The sequence below is a fragment of the Stegodyphus dumicola genome, chromosome 7 (assembly GCF_044657685.1).
Source record: "Stegodyphus dumicola isolate Sdum_Otavi_A_Nest chromosome 7, ASM4465768v1".
Classification (NCBI taxonomy): Eukaryota; Metazoa; Arthropoda; class Arachnida; order Araneae; family Eresidae; genus Stegodyphus; species Stegodyphus dumicola.
Genome location: NC_140774.1, coordinates 155,706,929 through 155,722,939, shown reverse-complemented (window position 1 = coordinate 155,722,939; position 16,011 = coordinate 155,706,929). Strand labels below are relative to the sequence as shown.

General features: G+C 35.4%; 1 protein-coding gene across 1 annotated transcript in view; it reads left to right on the top strand.

The window, feature by feature from the left end:
- Positions 1-16,011, top strand: part of LOC118186681 (lutropin-choriogonadotropic hormone receptor-like) — a 249,337-nt gene that overhangs the window by 78,037 nt on the left and 155,289 nt on the right. The window contains exon 8 of the mRNA XM_035356806.2: positions 15,537-15,611. Within this exon, the coding sequence (XP_035212697.2) occupies positions 15,537-15,611 (75 nt within the window). The remainder of the gene's footprint in view (positions 1-15,536; positions 15,612-16,011) is intronic.

Sequence of the window (16,011 nt, the reverse complement as noted above, 5' to 3'; positions counted from 1 at the left end):
TAAATGCGTAAAAGAGTTAAAATATTTAAGACTGATCATCGATTCCAAGCTGTTGTGGTTACCGCATCTAAAACATGTAAAACAACGAATTACTGCATTGACTTGTAATGTTGCGCGCTTCCAACCTGCACGCAACAATAGTGGTGACTGCTAATTACTGAAAAGTACACAAAGTCTTGAAAAGGGTTTAAATCCCTTTTTATTTCAACTTTAGAAATTACAGATGCGTGCTCTTGACGCTCACAAACTACGCCGACCCGGCGGTAAAATAAAAATAAGAAACTAAAAATGAATACTAACAAGTGACTACCGACGAGGCTCTCTAAAACGTAACTAACCTAACCGCGTTCTAAAATACCGCTGATAATTCAGCAAACTTCTGAATATTATGTTGAAAGATTGAACTATCTGCCGAGGCAAGCACACAGGCCAAAACGCGCGGTTCTTCAATTTCTACCTAGCCACCTCCACGCTCGTGAAGCAAGAAAGCACACTTTCGAACTCGTTTCCCTTCTATTTAACTCAGAATACTTCCGCTGACTATTTTGAATACTTTGCGCGTTCTACTAAAATTTACATACTCTGGCATTGGCAATTCCAGGGGAAAGTAAGGCTTGACACGAAAGATAGTTTAAACTTAAAATAAATGTTAGTTAAAATAAATATAAACGCTACAGACTAATAGCATGAAAATGACTACCTTACTACGATGGGAAATACCAGGAAAGCTTCTTAAGATCTGGTACACGACTGCGGCCGAAAGGATCGTCTTATATGGAGCGGCGATCTGGGGTACACATCTCACATTGTCAGGACTTGTATGTCTTTTAATTTGCTTCGGAAATATAACGTATCCTGAATAAGAACAGAGAGCTTACTAAAGCTATGTTCCAGATTGTGTGGAATAGACGTCACAAGCAGGAAGGGTGTACTGAACCCTTTATTCTCTATTACTTTACAGGTGCTCCCGTACTTCGGGTTACAGAGACCAGCCACTTGTGGTCTCAACGTAAAAATATAAAACTACTAACTAAAACTCTAACTAAAAGCTAACTTTGAATTAGTATACAAATGCCTAACACTAAGATTGGCCTTTTTAAAAGGGTACGTATGTAGTACGCCAAACTACTGAAACTACAATACGTTTTCAAATATCAAAAGGTCTAAACCTCTGGCCTTAAAGGCAAGCAACGACTGATTGAAAACTCGTAAGAATGCAGTGGCAAGCGGCTCGCTTCCTCTCTCTCTCTCTAACTCTTGGCAAAAAGCCACAACTTAAATACTTGGGCGTTAGCAAGTACAATTTGCATAAACAAGTTAAAGCATTAATTCTGGCCGGAAGTGGAAAATAAGAAAGATAGAAAAGTTTTAAAATAAAATAAACGTTAGTAAAACTTAGGATCCTTACAACATCACACATGAGACGTATTCTTAATTCTATCCAGCGTCAGCAACTCCTTATGGTCTGCAGGACATATCGCACATCTCCGACGGCGGCACTGCAAGTAATAGCGGGAACGCCTTCTCTTGGCTTAGTTACAGACCGAGAAGCTACGATAGTGAAGGTTTCCCTACTTGGAATCACAGTTAATCTATGGGACAAGAATATGTCAATTCAGATTACGAACATCATAGCCCAGAAGATCCCTGCCAGCCAGCGGCAAATAACCCAGAGGAACACATCTCACTTATGAAACCAAATGACCTCAATAGTGCATATGGAATATATACAGACAGTTTTAAATCCCTACAGGGAATACAATTATATGGAAAACAATAGAGTTACTTACCAGTGGCAAAGGAAACTGGGTACTTTTAACTCAGTTTTTCAGGCAGAGTTGCTAGCGATTAGAGCAGCCATAATTCATTTGTCAAAAGCCCGTCTGGTATCTAATCACACCTATACGGAGTCAGCTTCAAGTTTAACTGCAATAGCAGGGACTGCTTCACGCAGTCCATTAATGAACAATATTAGACATCTGCTGCTACAAGTATTCCATTCAGGCAATAGGCCTCATCTGCACTGGATCCCCGCACATGTTCGCATATATGGCAATGAAATGGCTGACCATATTGCCAAAGAAGCGGCATGTTCTACCACACTCCGAGAAATACCGGCTCTCAAACCGGTCTCTTTTCTCAAGCAACAAACTATGTCTCAACTTATGACTAAATTGCAAGACTAGTGGAATAGAAGCGCCACAGGACAAAGAGTATATAAGTACATCCCTAGGTGTCTCCCTGACAGACATATTCCGCCTTACTATACTACTCACTTTTTGACAGGCCACGGCACCTTTCCTTCTTATCTCTACCGCTTTAAGATTAGAGATAATGCATCTTGTGGATGTGGTGAAGAGGGCAGCCCGCACCATTTTGCATTCAGCTGCAATCTACTTACAGATGAGAGACTCAGGCAGCCGAGTGATAACAATAAGTCCAGGCGCTACAAGAGCCTCCAATATAATAAATATGCAACCACTCGGGTCAAAAACATTATTGACTGGTGTGTAGATAAATACTCTTAGCATAGGCAAGCAATCTTAGCATAATCAGTTCATTCAGAGAATACTGTAAATGAATATGAAGGCTAGTACATTTATAATTGTACGAAGATTATAGAAAATTAGAATGTTCCATGTCTATGGCAGTAGATTTGTACTATGCTCTGGTACAATACACTGCATAATGTATTTGCAATTGAAAGTGCCTTGTAATATATCAGTAACTGTATTATATATTGGTAATTATATTTTGGAAATCGCATATTAGTATCGCATACTAGTATTGGCATTTATAAGATTCTTTTAGCATTTTTGCTATCGTATAAGTAACTATTTAGTAGTTTTTTGCATTAGTCCGAGGTTACGTTATAAGGTACAATAATTGTTTAATTATTAGCAATTGTATAATTACATAATGTACTGGACTTGTTATAATTGTATAATATACTGAATTTTGTAAGATGGAATATGTATTTGTGTTTCAGTTTATGCCAAAAAAGGTGGTAACTGAACAAAATATTAGTATGTAATCAGGAGTTTAAGTTATATGCTGATGAAGTATTGTGCATAGTAATTGTATAATGTGATAGCGATTATTATATATACTAGATATTGTAAGATGCAATTATTTAGTAATGTATGAGTATTTAATCAATAAGTGGAAAATAAATATCATAACTGTATTTGTAATTAATGCACTTCTGTCATTTATCTGTAAATGTACCAGTTGTAATATACTTGTACTTGCAATTGTATTAAACATTTGTAACTATGTAATGTACAGGTACAACGTATTTGTATAATGTACTGTATTATAGATGTACTTGGAAGTTTGTTTCTGTTTTCTATTATGCGCAGTAATATTATATAGGAGATTGGATAAAGTACTATATACTGTAAGGTAAATTTTCATGTGTGTAATGTATCAGTACTTGAAACAGGTTTTAGTATTTACCTAAGAATGCAAAAAATACTCGTTAAGAAGTAGATTGATAAAACACTGTACTTGTACCTGCTGTATAATGCGTTTCTATGCAAAAATATTTGTGAATAAGTAAATTGTATGCATTGTACTTCTACGTGCTGCTGTGCATTTTTGTAATAATATCGTACAAGCTATTGGTCAATCAAATATTGGTAAATGTATATTGTATAGGTATAAAGTGCAGGTGTTGTAAGCATAACAGTGGTTTCATAAGATGTAATAATTTTTGTATAATGTTTTTAACTCAGTTATGTTTTAGTACTTATTTAAGGATGTATTAGCATTTATTCAAGAATGTGCTGTGTGTTGTATTATGTAATTGCTTCACATATTTGAATCCATATTTTATATTTGTATTATGTATTATGTATTAGTAAGTATGCATGTATTATACACGATGGGTAAGGGATTAGGCTTCCTAAAAAACACAGTGCTTTAATATCTTCAAGTACCTTAAACTGCTGAGTTGGTAACCAATTCTGTATGGATTATGTAATATTCTAGGATGGAAGCCAACTCAACGGATTTCAGGGTTTCAGTACGTCGAAACACCTTTGAAGAATATAAGAATGTTTTAAAAGAGCAAAAATCAAAATCCATTTGAAATACTCAATGATTTTTCAGCTATGGCCTAGTGAAATTATGAGACCATAAAAAAATAAAAGTAAAAATCCAAAATTAAATTTAAAAGCCATAAATCACCACAAAACAGTGAAATGCTTGCGATAAAATAACATACCTTTGGTAACACGCATTTTTAAATCTTACAATGAAGAAGTTTCGTAAATCTGAATAAAATTCCTTTTGCTCCTATACTTAAGACTCCTGTAACGAAGAGTAAATCTCTTCTCAGGTTTAATACATACTTGTAAGAATGTATTTTACATATATACTGGTTGGCAAGAATGTATTTTACATATATAACCCACTTTTTTATAAACAAAAAATGAACTTTAAACAGTCAGGTATCTTTCATTCTGTTCGCTAACCTTTTGCCATCTTTCTGGTAACTTCGTGATTCCGGGTTCAAAGAACTTAATGGTCTTTATCACCAGAAATTTCAAAAAAATTTGAGGGGAGCATTACTACTGAATTTTTTATCATTTAAGAAGCTTTTCCGATGATGTAAGCTCGAGACTCTTTGGGGGATGCGGCATCATATCGCAGTCAAGCTCCAAAAACTTCGTACGTGTTGCTAAAGTATGTATGAGGCCTCGCATATTGATTGTTTGACTGCTTGAAAGCAGCTCTAAATACACAACACATTTGTAATCTCACCAGATTGACAGTATGATCTTTTTCTGATGGAATTTAGCTTTTGATATGATTTGTGCTGATTCGTCAAGCTTGAGCCATGATCTTTTTCGATTAATATGATTGTATATGACCCATTATTCATCACCACTGGTAATTCATTTCAAAGAAGAGTAGATTTCATTACGTTTGAAATGCATATCGCAAATATTGATTCGTTGTGTTAAGTAAATTTCTCTCAATTCGTGCTGAACCCAAATAACGAGCCTCTCAACCCGTCCGAGATGTATTATATTGTTGCGTTTTTCCACTTCTTCTGACACCAGTTGTTACGTTATTTTCTTCCTTCCCGTTCGTGGGTGAATAACGATGACACTTGCTGAAGTATCGAAACACATATTATTTAGCAATATTAATCAGGACTGCTCCAAAACATTTTTTACAGTCGTCGAAGATATACTATAAACACGCTGGAACAATCAGCGACACAGCCTTCACACTGCCAAGCAATAACGGTGGAAACAGCTTCTCTGCAAAGCACCAGAGTACAACTCCCGACTCTGCTCAGTCGTTCTCGGAACGTACTCTCGAGACTCTCCACGCTACAACTCGCGATGCACTACACGACACGCAGAGCACTCCCGACTTTTCGGTTCAGTCATTCCCGGAGCTCAACACGCTCTCTCGACGATGTACTAACCGCGATACACTGCGAGACTCTTTCGGTACACTCGACGACCCACTCGGCACTCGCTGCCCGGCTGTCAACGCGATCGACTCCGCAGGGATTGACTCGCTAGTCGAGACACCAACTCGATACTAACTATCAGCTCGCTAGACGAGGCACACACTCTCGCCCTCTCGATGAAGCACACTAAGTGACTGCGGACCGGCAATGTTTATATAGCTTTCGGCTAGTGTTCTCCAACCGTCCATGGTATATCGCCCATTTTGTCGCCAAATGGGCGATTTCTCGCTAAATGTGGCAACCTTGCTTTCCCTTGATCTTTTATGGCAGCCCTAAAACTGCTTTGCGAGGAAGCCATCTTACCGCGCCTGTACATTTCGTAACAATATCATTTTCAATTGTTGTGTGTGATACATTTAACCCTTTTATGCAATCTCTTTAGCAATGATATGACGATTCGATTCATTTATGACTTTAATTTTGTCATCATTAGTTTCAAAAAGTCGGGTCATCTTTCCAGAACGCTGTTCATCTTCAAGTGAAAAATCTCCAGAAAACAATTTTATACCAATTCTGACAAATGCATTCTGTTAACCAACCAACATCATAAACTTAACATATCTCTTTATAATCCTCAACCACTTTATTCCCTTTACGAAAATAGGGAAAAGTGAAATATGCCGAAAATGTTTAATTTTGCCCCCCCCCATGTTCAAACTGACCGTAAATTAATAGTTTTTAAATAAAAATACACGGAATTTGTTTCTGTAGCAACTTAAAAGTCTCAGAAGAAAAAGAATTATAAGCAAAATAACAAAAAGAACATAACGCTATCTATTTGTGAAACTGAAATTGCTTTCTGAAATTACAACTCAACACCTCGAATAAGCATGGATTTCCTGCCTCATTGTCTAAGAAATTCTGCGCTCAAGACGCATGGCGCCGTATAAAACGGCTACAATGATTATGATGACTGTTAATGGACTGAGCAACTTTGGCAGATCTGATTGTAAAAATGTATAAAATATTCATACACTACATACGGGCAATTACTTTTAAACAGGTATGGAACAAAACCATTATTTGAAGCTCATTTTTCTATTTTTTGATTTCATCATTCATGTTTATCTAATGTTAACCTATTTTAGAGGAAAAGCAGAGAATCGAGTGTGAACATTATGCAATAATGTGAATTGTGAGAAAAAATTTATTTTTATTTTAAAATTTAGTGTTTCTAAATTGATCCAAAATTTTGGATTTTATAAACCAAGATCAAAATTGTGACCGATGTTTTTGTTATTGCATAAACGTCAATCCATAAATTTCATACTCTACGGCTTGTATTTGAACTTCTTTATGGAAGCGTCTCAAGAAACCGAAAATGGAGAAAAGCCGCCTTCAAAGTTTACTATTTCTTTAAGATTATAGGTGGATTAAGATGACACATATATTTCTTGTCTCCTACATGCACCTAGAGTTTCTCTGCCGAAAATTAATTTTCTGCATAACGAAATCTACTCAGTAAATGTAAAATAAAGTTGAAAGATTTATCATTTATCATTCTTGCGTATCAAACCTAAATTTGATAAATTATAAATAAAAATTAAATGGTAATAAACGATCTTCTGCAATCAGCAGGTCGTAACAAATTCTATCCGCTGGCTTATTAGTGGTTTAGTAATAGAAACCGACGTTGCTAGGCAACAAATCTCAGGATTTCGGGAAGCGGAAACTACTAATATCAGCTTGGCGAGACAAATTCGTTTCCTGTCTCTATACTCATAGAAATTGGGATTCAAGTCTATTGTACGGTGATAATAGCGTGGATTATTTAACATTATTAAAAATCGGTCTCTATTCTAAACACGCAGAAGCTTTTTCCTCAGTAGCAAATTAAAACACATCACTTGTAGACACTGTTTTATTCTGACAATCCAAGGCTGATTTAAAACAAAAGAAAGTAATGACGAAGCTTAATTATATTTACACAAAACTTTGTATTTTATGTGAATTTGGTTTGACGTTAATTTTGAATAAATTAGTGATCAGAATCCTTAAATTTGATTTTTGATATTCTGAAAGTTGATAATTTTCAGAAACTTAAAGAAAAGCGAGCAAAACTGTTTAAAGTTACGATCAAAAGTATAAACATGTAGGTTTATAATGTAAATGAAACTTGTAGTTTTCTTATATCGTATAAGATCTCATTCTGATATTTCATATTAGAGATAATATTGGCCTATTTGCATTATCACTCTGTGCTTTATCTATAAGTCTTACCTCTACGAACGAAAAACAGTTGTTAGAGATTTATGACTGAATGGAAATGCATCTTTCACTGTTTTGATAGACTTTTCAAGTAGATTTTAAAATTAAGTCAACATTAGTAATGTATACATATTATTTTTCTTAATTTGACACAAAATTATCTTTCCACAACTGGTAAATTTCTCGTTTCATCCTATAATTAAAACTGTATTGATTTACCCGCTCGCTGTCATTTCCCTTTCCCGTCATTAATAAACATGTATTGACAGAATATTTCCCATTTAATCCTTTTCTTGAAATGTCATTTGTTGAGACAAGAATATATGATACATCAAATAAACTGGTAATTAGTATAATTGTCAATTTTGTCATAATTACTCTAAATTTGCCTTTTGATATTTGCGTGTATGTGTGTTTAAAATATATCCACGAGTTTATCGAAACCAAACATAGTCATCCAGCTCAAATTCGACGGCAGGTCATATATTTTAAAGAGAAGTTTGAAAACTGATAACAAACGCTGGTTTCGCCGCGACTTCACTGCAACTAAAACTATGCTGAACGATTTTGAAGATGATCTAAAGCTCGGAGGAAATTTTATTTGTATTCCTAATGTAGGCCTTATGGAGAGAGAGGGGGGAGATATCTTAACAAGTCGAAAATAAAGGTTAATGATGAATTTATTCTAGTTCAACAAATTTATAGCACAAGATTGGAAACTAAGTAAAGATATCTTATGCCCAGTAGAAGATTTGAACATGAACCCCTTTGTGTCCGCTTCTCTCTAATAATCGTCTTCGGTGCCAAGAGTATTCACCTTAGATCGAACGCACTGTAATTAAATTATAATTAAGCCTTGAGCACCATGCAAGTGACAGTGTAATTTAGCCAAGTTCCGTTCCCAATTTTGATGGATAGCACTCCGGAGGGACGGTTCCGAAGATAACCCTCTTCCCCTACCATCAACCTCTCGAGAGGCCTTTCGGATCGCCGCATATTTGGAGTGCGACCCCTCTCGCACGGATACTATACATTTACAAACCTCCATGCCTTCTCCGGGATTCGAACCCGGGCCATTCGGCAGGGCAGTCAGCGACGCTTACCACTATACCGTTTGGGCGGCATGTATCAATATATTATATGTAATCAGAAATGTGCAGACAAAGTTAAAAATTATATAGTAATTTATTTTGGCATAAAAACTCTTCAGCCATAATACATTTAAATGCTTTTCAGAACAGTACGTTAACAGTATAAATAGACATTCATTTAATTAATATTAGATTAAAATAACTCCATTATTTATTCATTATTTATTAGAAACAAATATAATAATTCCCGTCTTGGCAACTATCGCCCTAAAAACACCACTACTTTTGAAAAGTTAAATAAATGCTAGTATAGAAAATCCCCATTCTAAAGCAAGGATCTTCGCAGAAGACAAAAACATCCTCCAGAATCCTTAAGAACAGTTGGTGGCTGTGTCAGAGAGGGTTCCGTATCCTTTTCATAAAACATATTGTTGCGAATTTTGTACACGGATAGATAATGTTTTGAAATTATATGAGAAATTGTCGTATTTCTTTTCTCTAATGTAACATGAAATTCTAAAGTAAGGAAGGTTGCCGGAAAAATAAAAATACAGGGGCACGTCTATTTAACATTGAGTAAATGGCCGTATAGCTATCTCGCTAATTTGGCGAGGTATCTCCAAGCTGGCAACAGTTTTGGCGACGCCAACTTTGGTGAAAAATCACCAAATGTCTCCAAAAATGGCGACCATTTGACGACATTTTGGTCCTGCCTCTGTATCACCATAATACATATTGCAATTGAATACCTGTAATTAATTTTAGATAATTTTTAACCGCATTCGGCCTGCCTTTCAATAATGTAGAGTAGCAGAAAATACTAGAAATATCTCGACGGCCGGGTGAAAAATATATATAAGACCGAAGTGAGCATCTGTTCAGTAGTTGTTGTTGTCAGCTGTTAGCTCACCGTGAGTTTCGAGTACTATCCCCGATCTAGCTTTGCCCTTTAGCTGCGTTTTGCAGTGCGTTGATTTTAAAGTTCTTAGTAGTTTAAAGTGTCACTATTGATTGTACACTGTGATATTCTGAAGTTTTATAGGAGTCTTTTTGTGGGAAGTTCCAAAACTCTGAAGTGTTTGGTTTGATAAAATTTTATCAAACTATCACTGGACTGATGTACGTTCAATCTATAAAGAACCCTTACGCATGCAACAATGTAATTACTTTAGGGCAATATTTGTTGTATTTTTATTTCATTTAAGGCTTTGGAATAATAGTTCCACTGTATTGTGACAACATGAAACTGAAAGAGAACGTTATGTAACCGAAAATATGTTAAATTCATTCTTTAAATACATTAGTAATGGATGCAGAGAAATGCTAAATATCGATGACAAACAAAATAACAAATAACTTAATAATAATGAGGGGAATAAATATGACTATAGGCCAAAAAGTGCAATTTTACATCATGAAGGTTAATATTTAAGCTTATTGTTCACAAGTGTTCACACTTCTCAGTTTACAGCTTATTAAAGTTCTTTAGAGTAATCAACAGTACGGCCTAGAAAATAATTTGCATTTATATTAACCAATTTGGAAGGTCCCTAGGTGAAATAATGAAACTGGCAAGTATTAATCTGAAATAAAACAATACTGTGCTTAAAAGTTAATACAATAAATGTGTACCAAGAAAGAACAATACATATCACCAAATTCCTTAAGTATGCCAGTTAATATTTAGTATATAGATTTTGACATATTAGAAATGTGTAGTATTTTGATATAAATATACTAAATTGACAAAATGCAAAGAAAACGCCACATATCTTTGTTTTAAATCAAAGCTGGGCTTCGAAAATTTAATATTCGACATCACTGCTATTTTCTTGCATTACATTGATAAAAAAATTACATTATCTTCACTTTGTATAAAGGTTTTTCGATGTTTTATCATTGCCTGCGTTATTGTAACAAACGCGTAGTACATTGGTATACTAATTAAAATAATGTTGTTGGAAATATATATTTAAATTATGAAAAAGTGAAGGCGTTTAGAAATCTGTCATGCATTCATTAGTAGTAGTAGTAGTAGTAGTAGTAGTAGTAATAGTAACGGAGGACATGGGCCATGCATTGATAGTAGAGAAATCAACATTTTGGTTGCATTTAAGTTACATTAGGCTAGGTTAGGTTACTTTAATAGGATATAATATGCAAGGCCTGTTTGCCAAAGGAAAGGAATCTCCTCGTCGAGGAAACTATCTCATGTTCGCTTTACTCATGGAAAAAGCTCGATACCCCAACCCTTGCTTAGGTTCAAACGCAAGTGGAACCCCTAGTATTAATCGGTGCTCACAATCGGCCACTGGTGAAGGCCTTTTCATTTAGGGTCATTCATTATTTTATCCCAAAAGCAGGTATAATCAAGCTATAAACAAGCTATAATAAATCAGAGTGAAAAGTGTTTTAATTTCCAGAATTCTATTCAAATTATGTTGGACTAATGTTCTTGAAATATATACATCAAGACATTAAAGGGATCATAAATAATGTATTGTCAACTATCATTCCTCTGACATATTGTTTAATATCCATGACCCTTAACGCAGATATACTCAGAAGAGTCGTGAGCAGCAATTTTCTTGTATTCGCGTTACTCATGGGAAAACGCATGAAACCCAATACCCTGCAGCTAGCCCGTTCACGATCTCATTGAAGAATTATATAAAGGATCTCATGACACTACACACAAGAGTTGGATAAAAAGGACAGCAGAAACATTTCGATATTTCTGGAAAGCCTTTAAAAAGTGAACACTTATGATCCCTTACCATGTCTACCACCTTCTGCCAAGTTACTATAATGCGTCGTAAACTATCAGCGCTGCGACTTCCGGTTCATTACCTCAGACACCATCTGCATCCAACATTCAGAAGAAAACGACGACATTTCTTGGTGATGAATCTCATTATTTTTCAGGCTCACCAGCGGCCGAGCGGTAAAATCGCTGAACACTGGTAGTTCTCACCTGAGTTCGAATACAAGCAAATGGCTGGCTGCAGGGTGTTTTCGTGGTTTTCCCCATGTATAACGCGTATACTAGCCAGTTTCCCTTAGAATCTATCCACGAAGGCATTTCAACCCTTAGACAAATAAACCTAGTGTACTTTGCCATAATAAACTAAACCAAAACCAATTCCATCATCCTCTATGACAAATGCGCAGAGTCATAATACACTGTCACTTATCTTCTAGGCCAGCTATCTCCAAACATTTTTGATCGCGTACCCCTAAAGCGAAAATAATTTTAAGTTGCATTCCATATAATATAATGTAATATATTCGGAATATAGCTAACACTAGCTTTAAAGCCAATGATAATGAGTTTCTTAGACGCGAGTGAAATCAAATTCAGCAGCTAATGAGTAAACCTCACACTCACGCAATACACGATCATACACTCGCAAGAAACCGTAAGCCTGATCGCCTATTCTTTTGGCGTACCCCCAAGAATCATTTTGAGTGGCCTCTGGGGTACATGTACTTCACTTTGGAGACCATTGTTCTAGGTCAGGGTTTCTTAAACTGTATACCTACAGTTCCTGACGGCCCCCAAGGGGGTCGCGGGACCTGCAGCAAGGGGTCGCCAAACATTTTAGCAGTTTTGATATTTCATATTATAATAATTTTACAATTATTAAATATTTTCATACAATGTATCTGAAAATAGATAAAGATAAGACAATACAGACAAAGACAAAAACGGAAACATTACGACGCAATCTTTTTATAATATAAGCGTTCGTTTTCCTTGCTTTGCACGTGACGCTGTCATTTCGTCTGTTATTTATTTAAAATTTTCATATTGTTCTATGTCTTAAAATTAGAAATTAAAGTTGTCCTAAAACTGCAATAGTATATTACAATATAAGTTAAAGTCCTAAAACTGCAATAGTATCTTACAGTACAAGTTAAAGTCCTAAAACTGCAATAGTATATTACAGTACAAGTTAAAGTCCTAAAACTGCAATAGTATATTAGTGTACAAATGGAAAAAATTGACAGTTTCACTCACGCGTGTGTCGGATTTGTGCGATACATATGGGGGTTCCACAAAATTTTTGTAATTATTATGGGGTCCTGGGGGTCGCGAGAAAGTCTCAGTGATAAAAGGGGTCGCGACTGAAAAACGTTTAAGAAACCCTGTTGTAGGTTATAATAGATTTATGGAGCAACAGCTACACGCACCTCTGATATGAGTCCGGATATGTATATCTTATCCTCAGAATGAAAGAACTACTGCGATAGGCCCATCAACTCAAGAGAAGAGCTTATCGGCGCTATTAAGGATGTCTCTGCGTGACAATATACACGTGGTTAAGGTTACGACGCCTTCCGGTAATATAGCAGACAGTTAATATCAAGTCATTATATTGAAGCTTGTACCTTTGCTAATAAGGCCTTTTAAAAAACATGGACGCATTCCCTCTACTTTTTATCCAACCTTTGTAAATAAAATTATGAAATAATAGTAATGATAAATAAATTATTATTATTAAATAACAATAATTAAATAATAAATAAATTATACTAACAAATAACAATAATTAAGTACTTAAAAATAAATAGAAAATTACATCAATTTTACATCTTTAAAAATCCTTTATTCTATTTGGGAATTAAAAATATCAAAACTGTTATCCAGCTAAATTGCAGTGTTTTTAAATGCGACTGAAGAATCATCAGCGGAAGGACGATTACACGTTTTTTCAACAGACAATAAACTGCATCGTAAAAAAAACTGAAGAACAATAGAAAGCAAAGGAACGAAAGAGCGCAGTCCCTATTATCTGTCAGGGAAGGAGTCAATGTTTTGCTGTAATCCTCTTCTTGAGATGACACTAATCAGCTTCATAATAGCTTTTAACTTTAGAGAAAAGGTAACAGATTAAATGATAAAAACTCATGGAAAAAAGCAAAATAAAAAGTAAACGAAATTCGAAACGAAACATTCACAAAAAGCTAATAGCAAAACTAAAACGAAAAGAACATGAATGAAAAGCATGTGAAATAAGTCAACTGCCGCCATATTATTCAGTTCGGATTTTTCCCCCATCAGACATTGCTAACTTTTGTAAAGTTAAATACAAAAACTTTTGAAGAAACAATCACAGTAAGTTTTGGAGATGGATAAGTTTATTTACATAATATATTTCACCTTCTTCATTGCATGTTTTTACTAACTTTTGTATGGCTGCTGTTTGTCTACATGGCTTCAGTTTTTCAATAATAATAAGAGTTATTTATTTATTTTGAACTAAAGAAGAAAACTGAAGGAGAATTAAAACAAACTGCTTTAATTTTCTTTCACTTTGTATGGTTTTTTAATGGTTTGATAGCAAGGCACACAAGGGCTATCTGCCTAAAGGGCGGGATGTCTTCGTAGAGAAATTTCTAAGAGTATCTGGCTCGCATACAGGTTACAGATGCTAAAAACTATGAAAATGGCCATGCAGCCACCCCTTTTGCCTGGAATCGAATCCAGGTCGAAACTACGAGTGTTCAGCGATTTTACCGCTCGGCCACTGGTAGGCCTTTGAAATTGTAATTAACAATTTTAAATAAATACAGTTTGATCTGTTGATGCTGAAGATAATGTGCTATGTAGGCGTAAAACGAAATCTGTGCTGTGTAGAGTATTTTAGTACGTTTATCAGCCGTGCGTCAGCCTTTAACGAGGTTAGTTATCAGGGTCATGCAGACCCTCTCAGTGGCGGCTCAGGCCCCACGTACCGAAAGGCTCGGGTTCGAATACCGGATAAGGTATGGATTTTGTAAATGTATAGTGTCTTTACGGTTTAAACCAGAGAGCTGGCTTCCGCCCCGAATATATCTGGGTATACCCATACGGACTTGAGTGCCAACCCAGCAGGGAGATGCCAAAAAGGACCATTCCACGGTAACACAACTCCTTGGAGACGGCAAATTTAATATTCTATTTCTGAAAAACAAAGAGGGGTTCACAACATGAGCGCGGTTACGGGGCCCTTGAAGAGCTGCTAACATTCTATTGTCATACTACATAAATCAAGTAACAGGGGATTACAATTGAATATGAAAATACTTACACTGTTGTTGCCTTACATATGATTAAGAAGTACAAGTGCGTAGATTTGCATAAAGTAACAAAGTTAATAATAGACATTCATATGATATTGGTACAATTTACGGTATGCAGACACACTAAATATATACCCAGCCGAAAGCATGAGATTTGGCCGTAAGGGAAGAGGGGTTAGAGACTCTCGGATCCATCCCGCGGGGTGCTGTCTCTCACAATTTGGGCGGAACTCATCGTAAGAAGTGCTGTCACGGATTTGGTGCTCAAGGCTTATGCCAAACAAAAGGTGCCCTTCTTGCCACGATAGTATTCGTGTTTTTGCTCTGAATATGTCAGACAAATCGGATACGAAAAACACAACATAAATAGCACATTTGATTCTCATCAACCCACCTCCTGGTCATGCGCAACCTCTAAACGAAAACGCTATTAAACTACAGAAATCACTCGCCGAATCTAACATAGCTAGCATAAAGACGGTTCTTTAGAGGGTCAACTCTATATTGTGCGTTTTAAAACTATCTGTCTCTCACACACACTTTCAGCTTATACTGTTTTTCGTTACTTAAATCCGATCTAGTCTACCTTCTGTTAGCCAAAAGAATAAATAATGAAAAATATTCACTGCTATTTCTTGACAAATTTCAGTTATCCTTCAACGTTTTTCTTTTTCTTGCAGGAGTTTAAAAGGTAACAGAAATCTCCGATTGATCACAGAAGATGCTTTCACTGGCCTTAAAAATTTGAGATCATTGTAAGTATGGACTGTAATATAAAATTCAATTTGTTTTATTCTCAGACTTTGTCAATAATTCATTTTATCTTATTTATTATCGGCTAGTCAAGAACAACACACTGAACAGTGCTGATATTCTTTCTCTCTTTAATTTAAAAATTAAGTGTAATATTTTTTCTTAGGAAATTCAGCATTGAAGAAAAAACAATTTTTTAACTCTTTTACTCCTAGCTCATAGGTGCACTACATAGTAACTAATTTATCAACCTTTGAATATCTATTTTCTAACTAGATATTTCATTAACCTTCTTAACACCGATTTAATAAATTCCTGAACCTGAATTACAGTCCTCCTTCTAGGTTGATTTTTATTCCTTCTTTTATTTATCAAAAAAAGAAAAGAAAGAAAAGAAGAAAT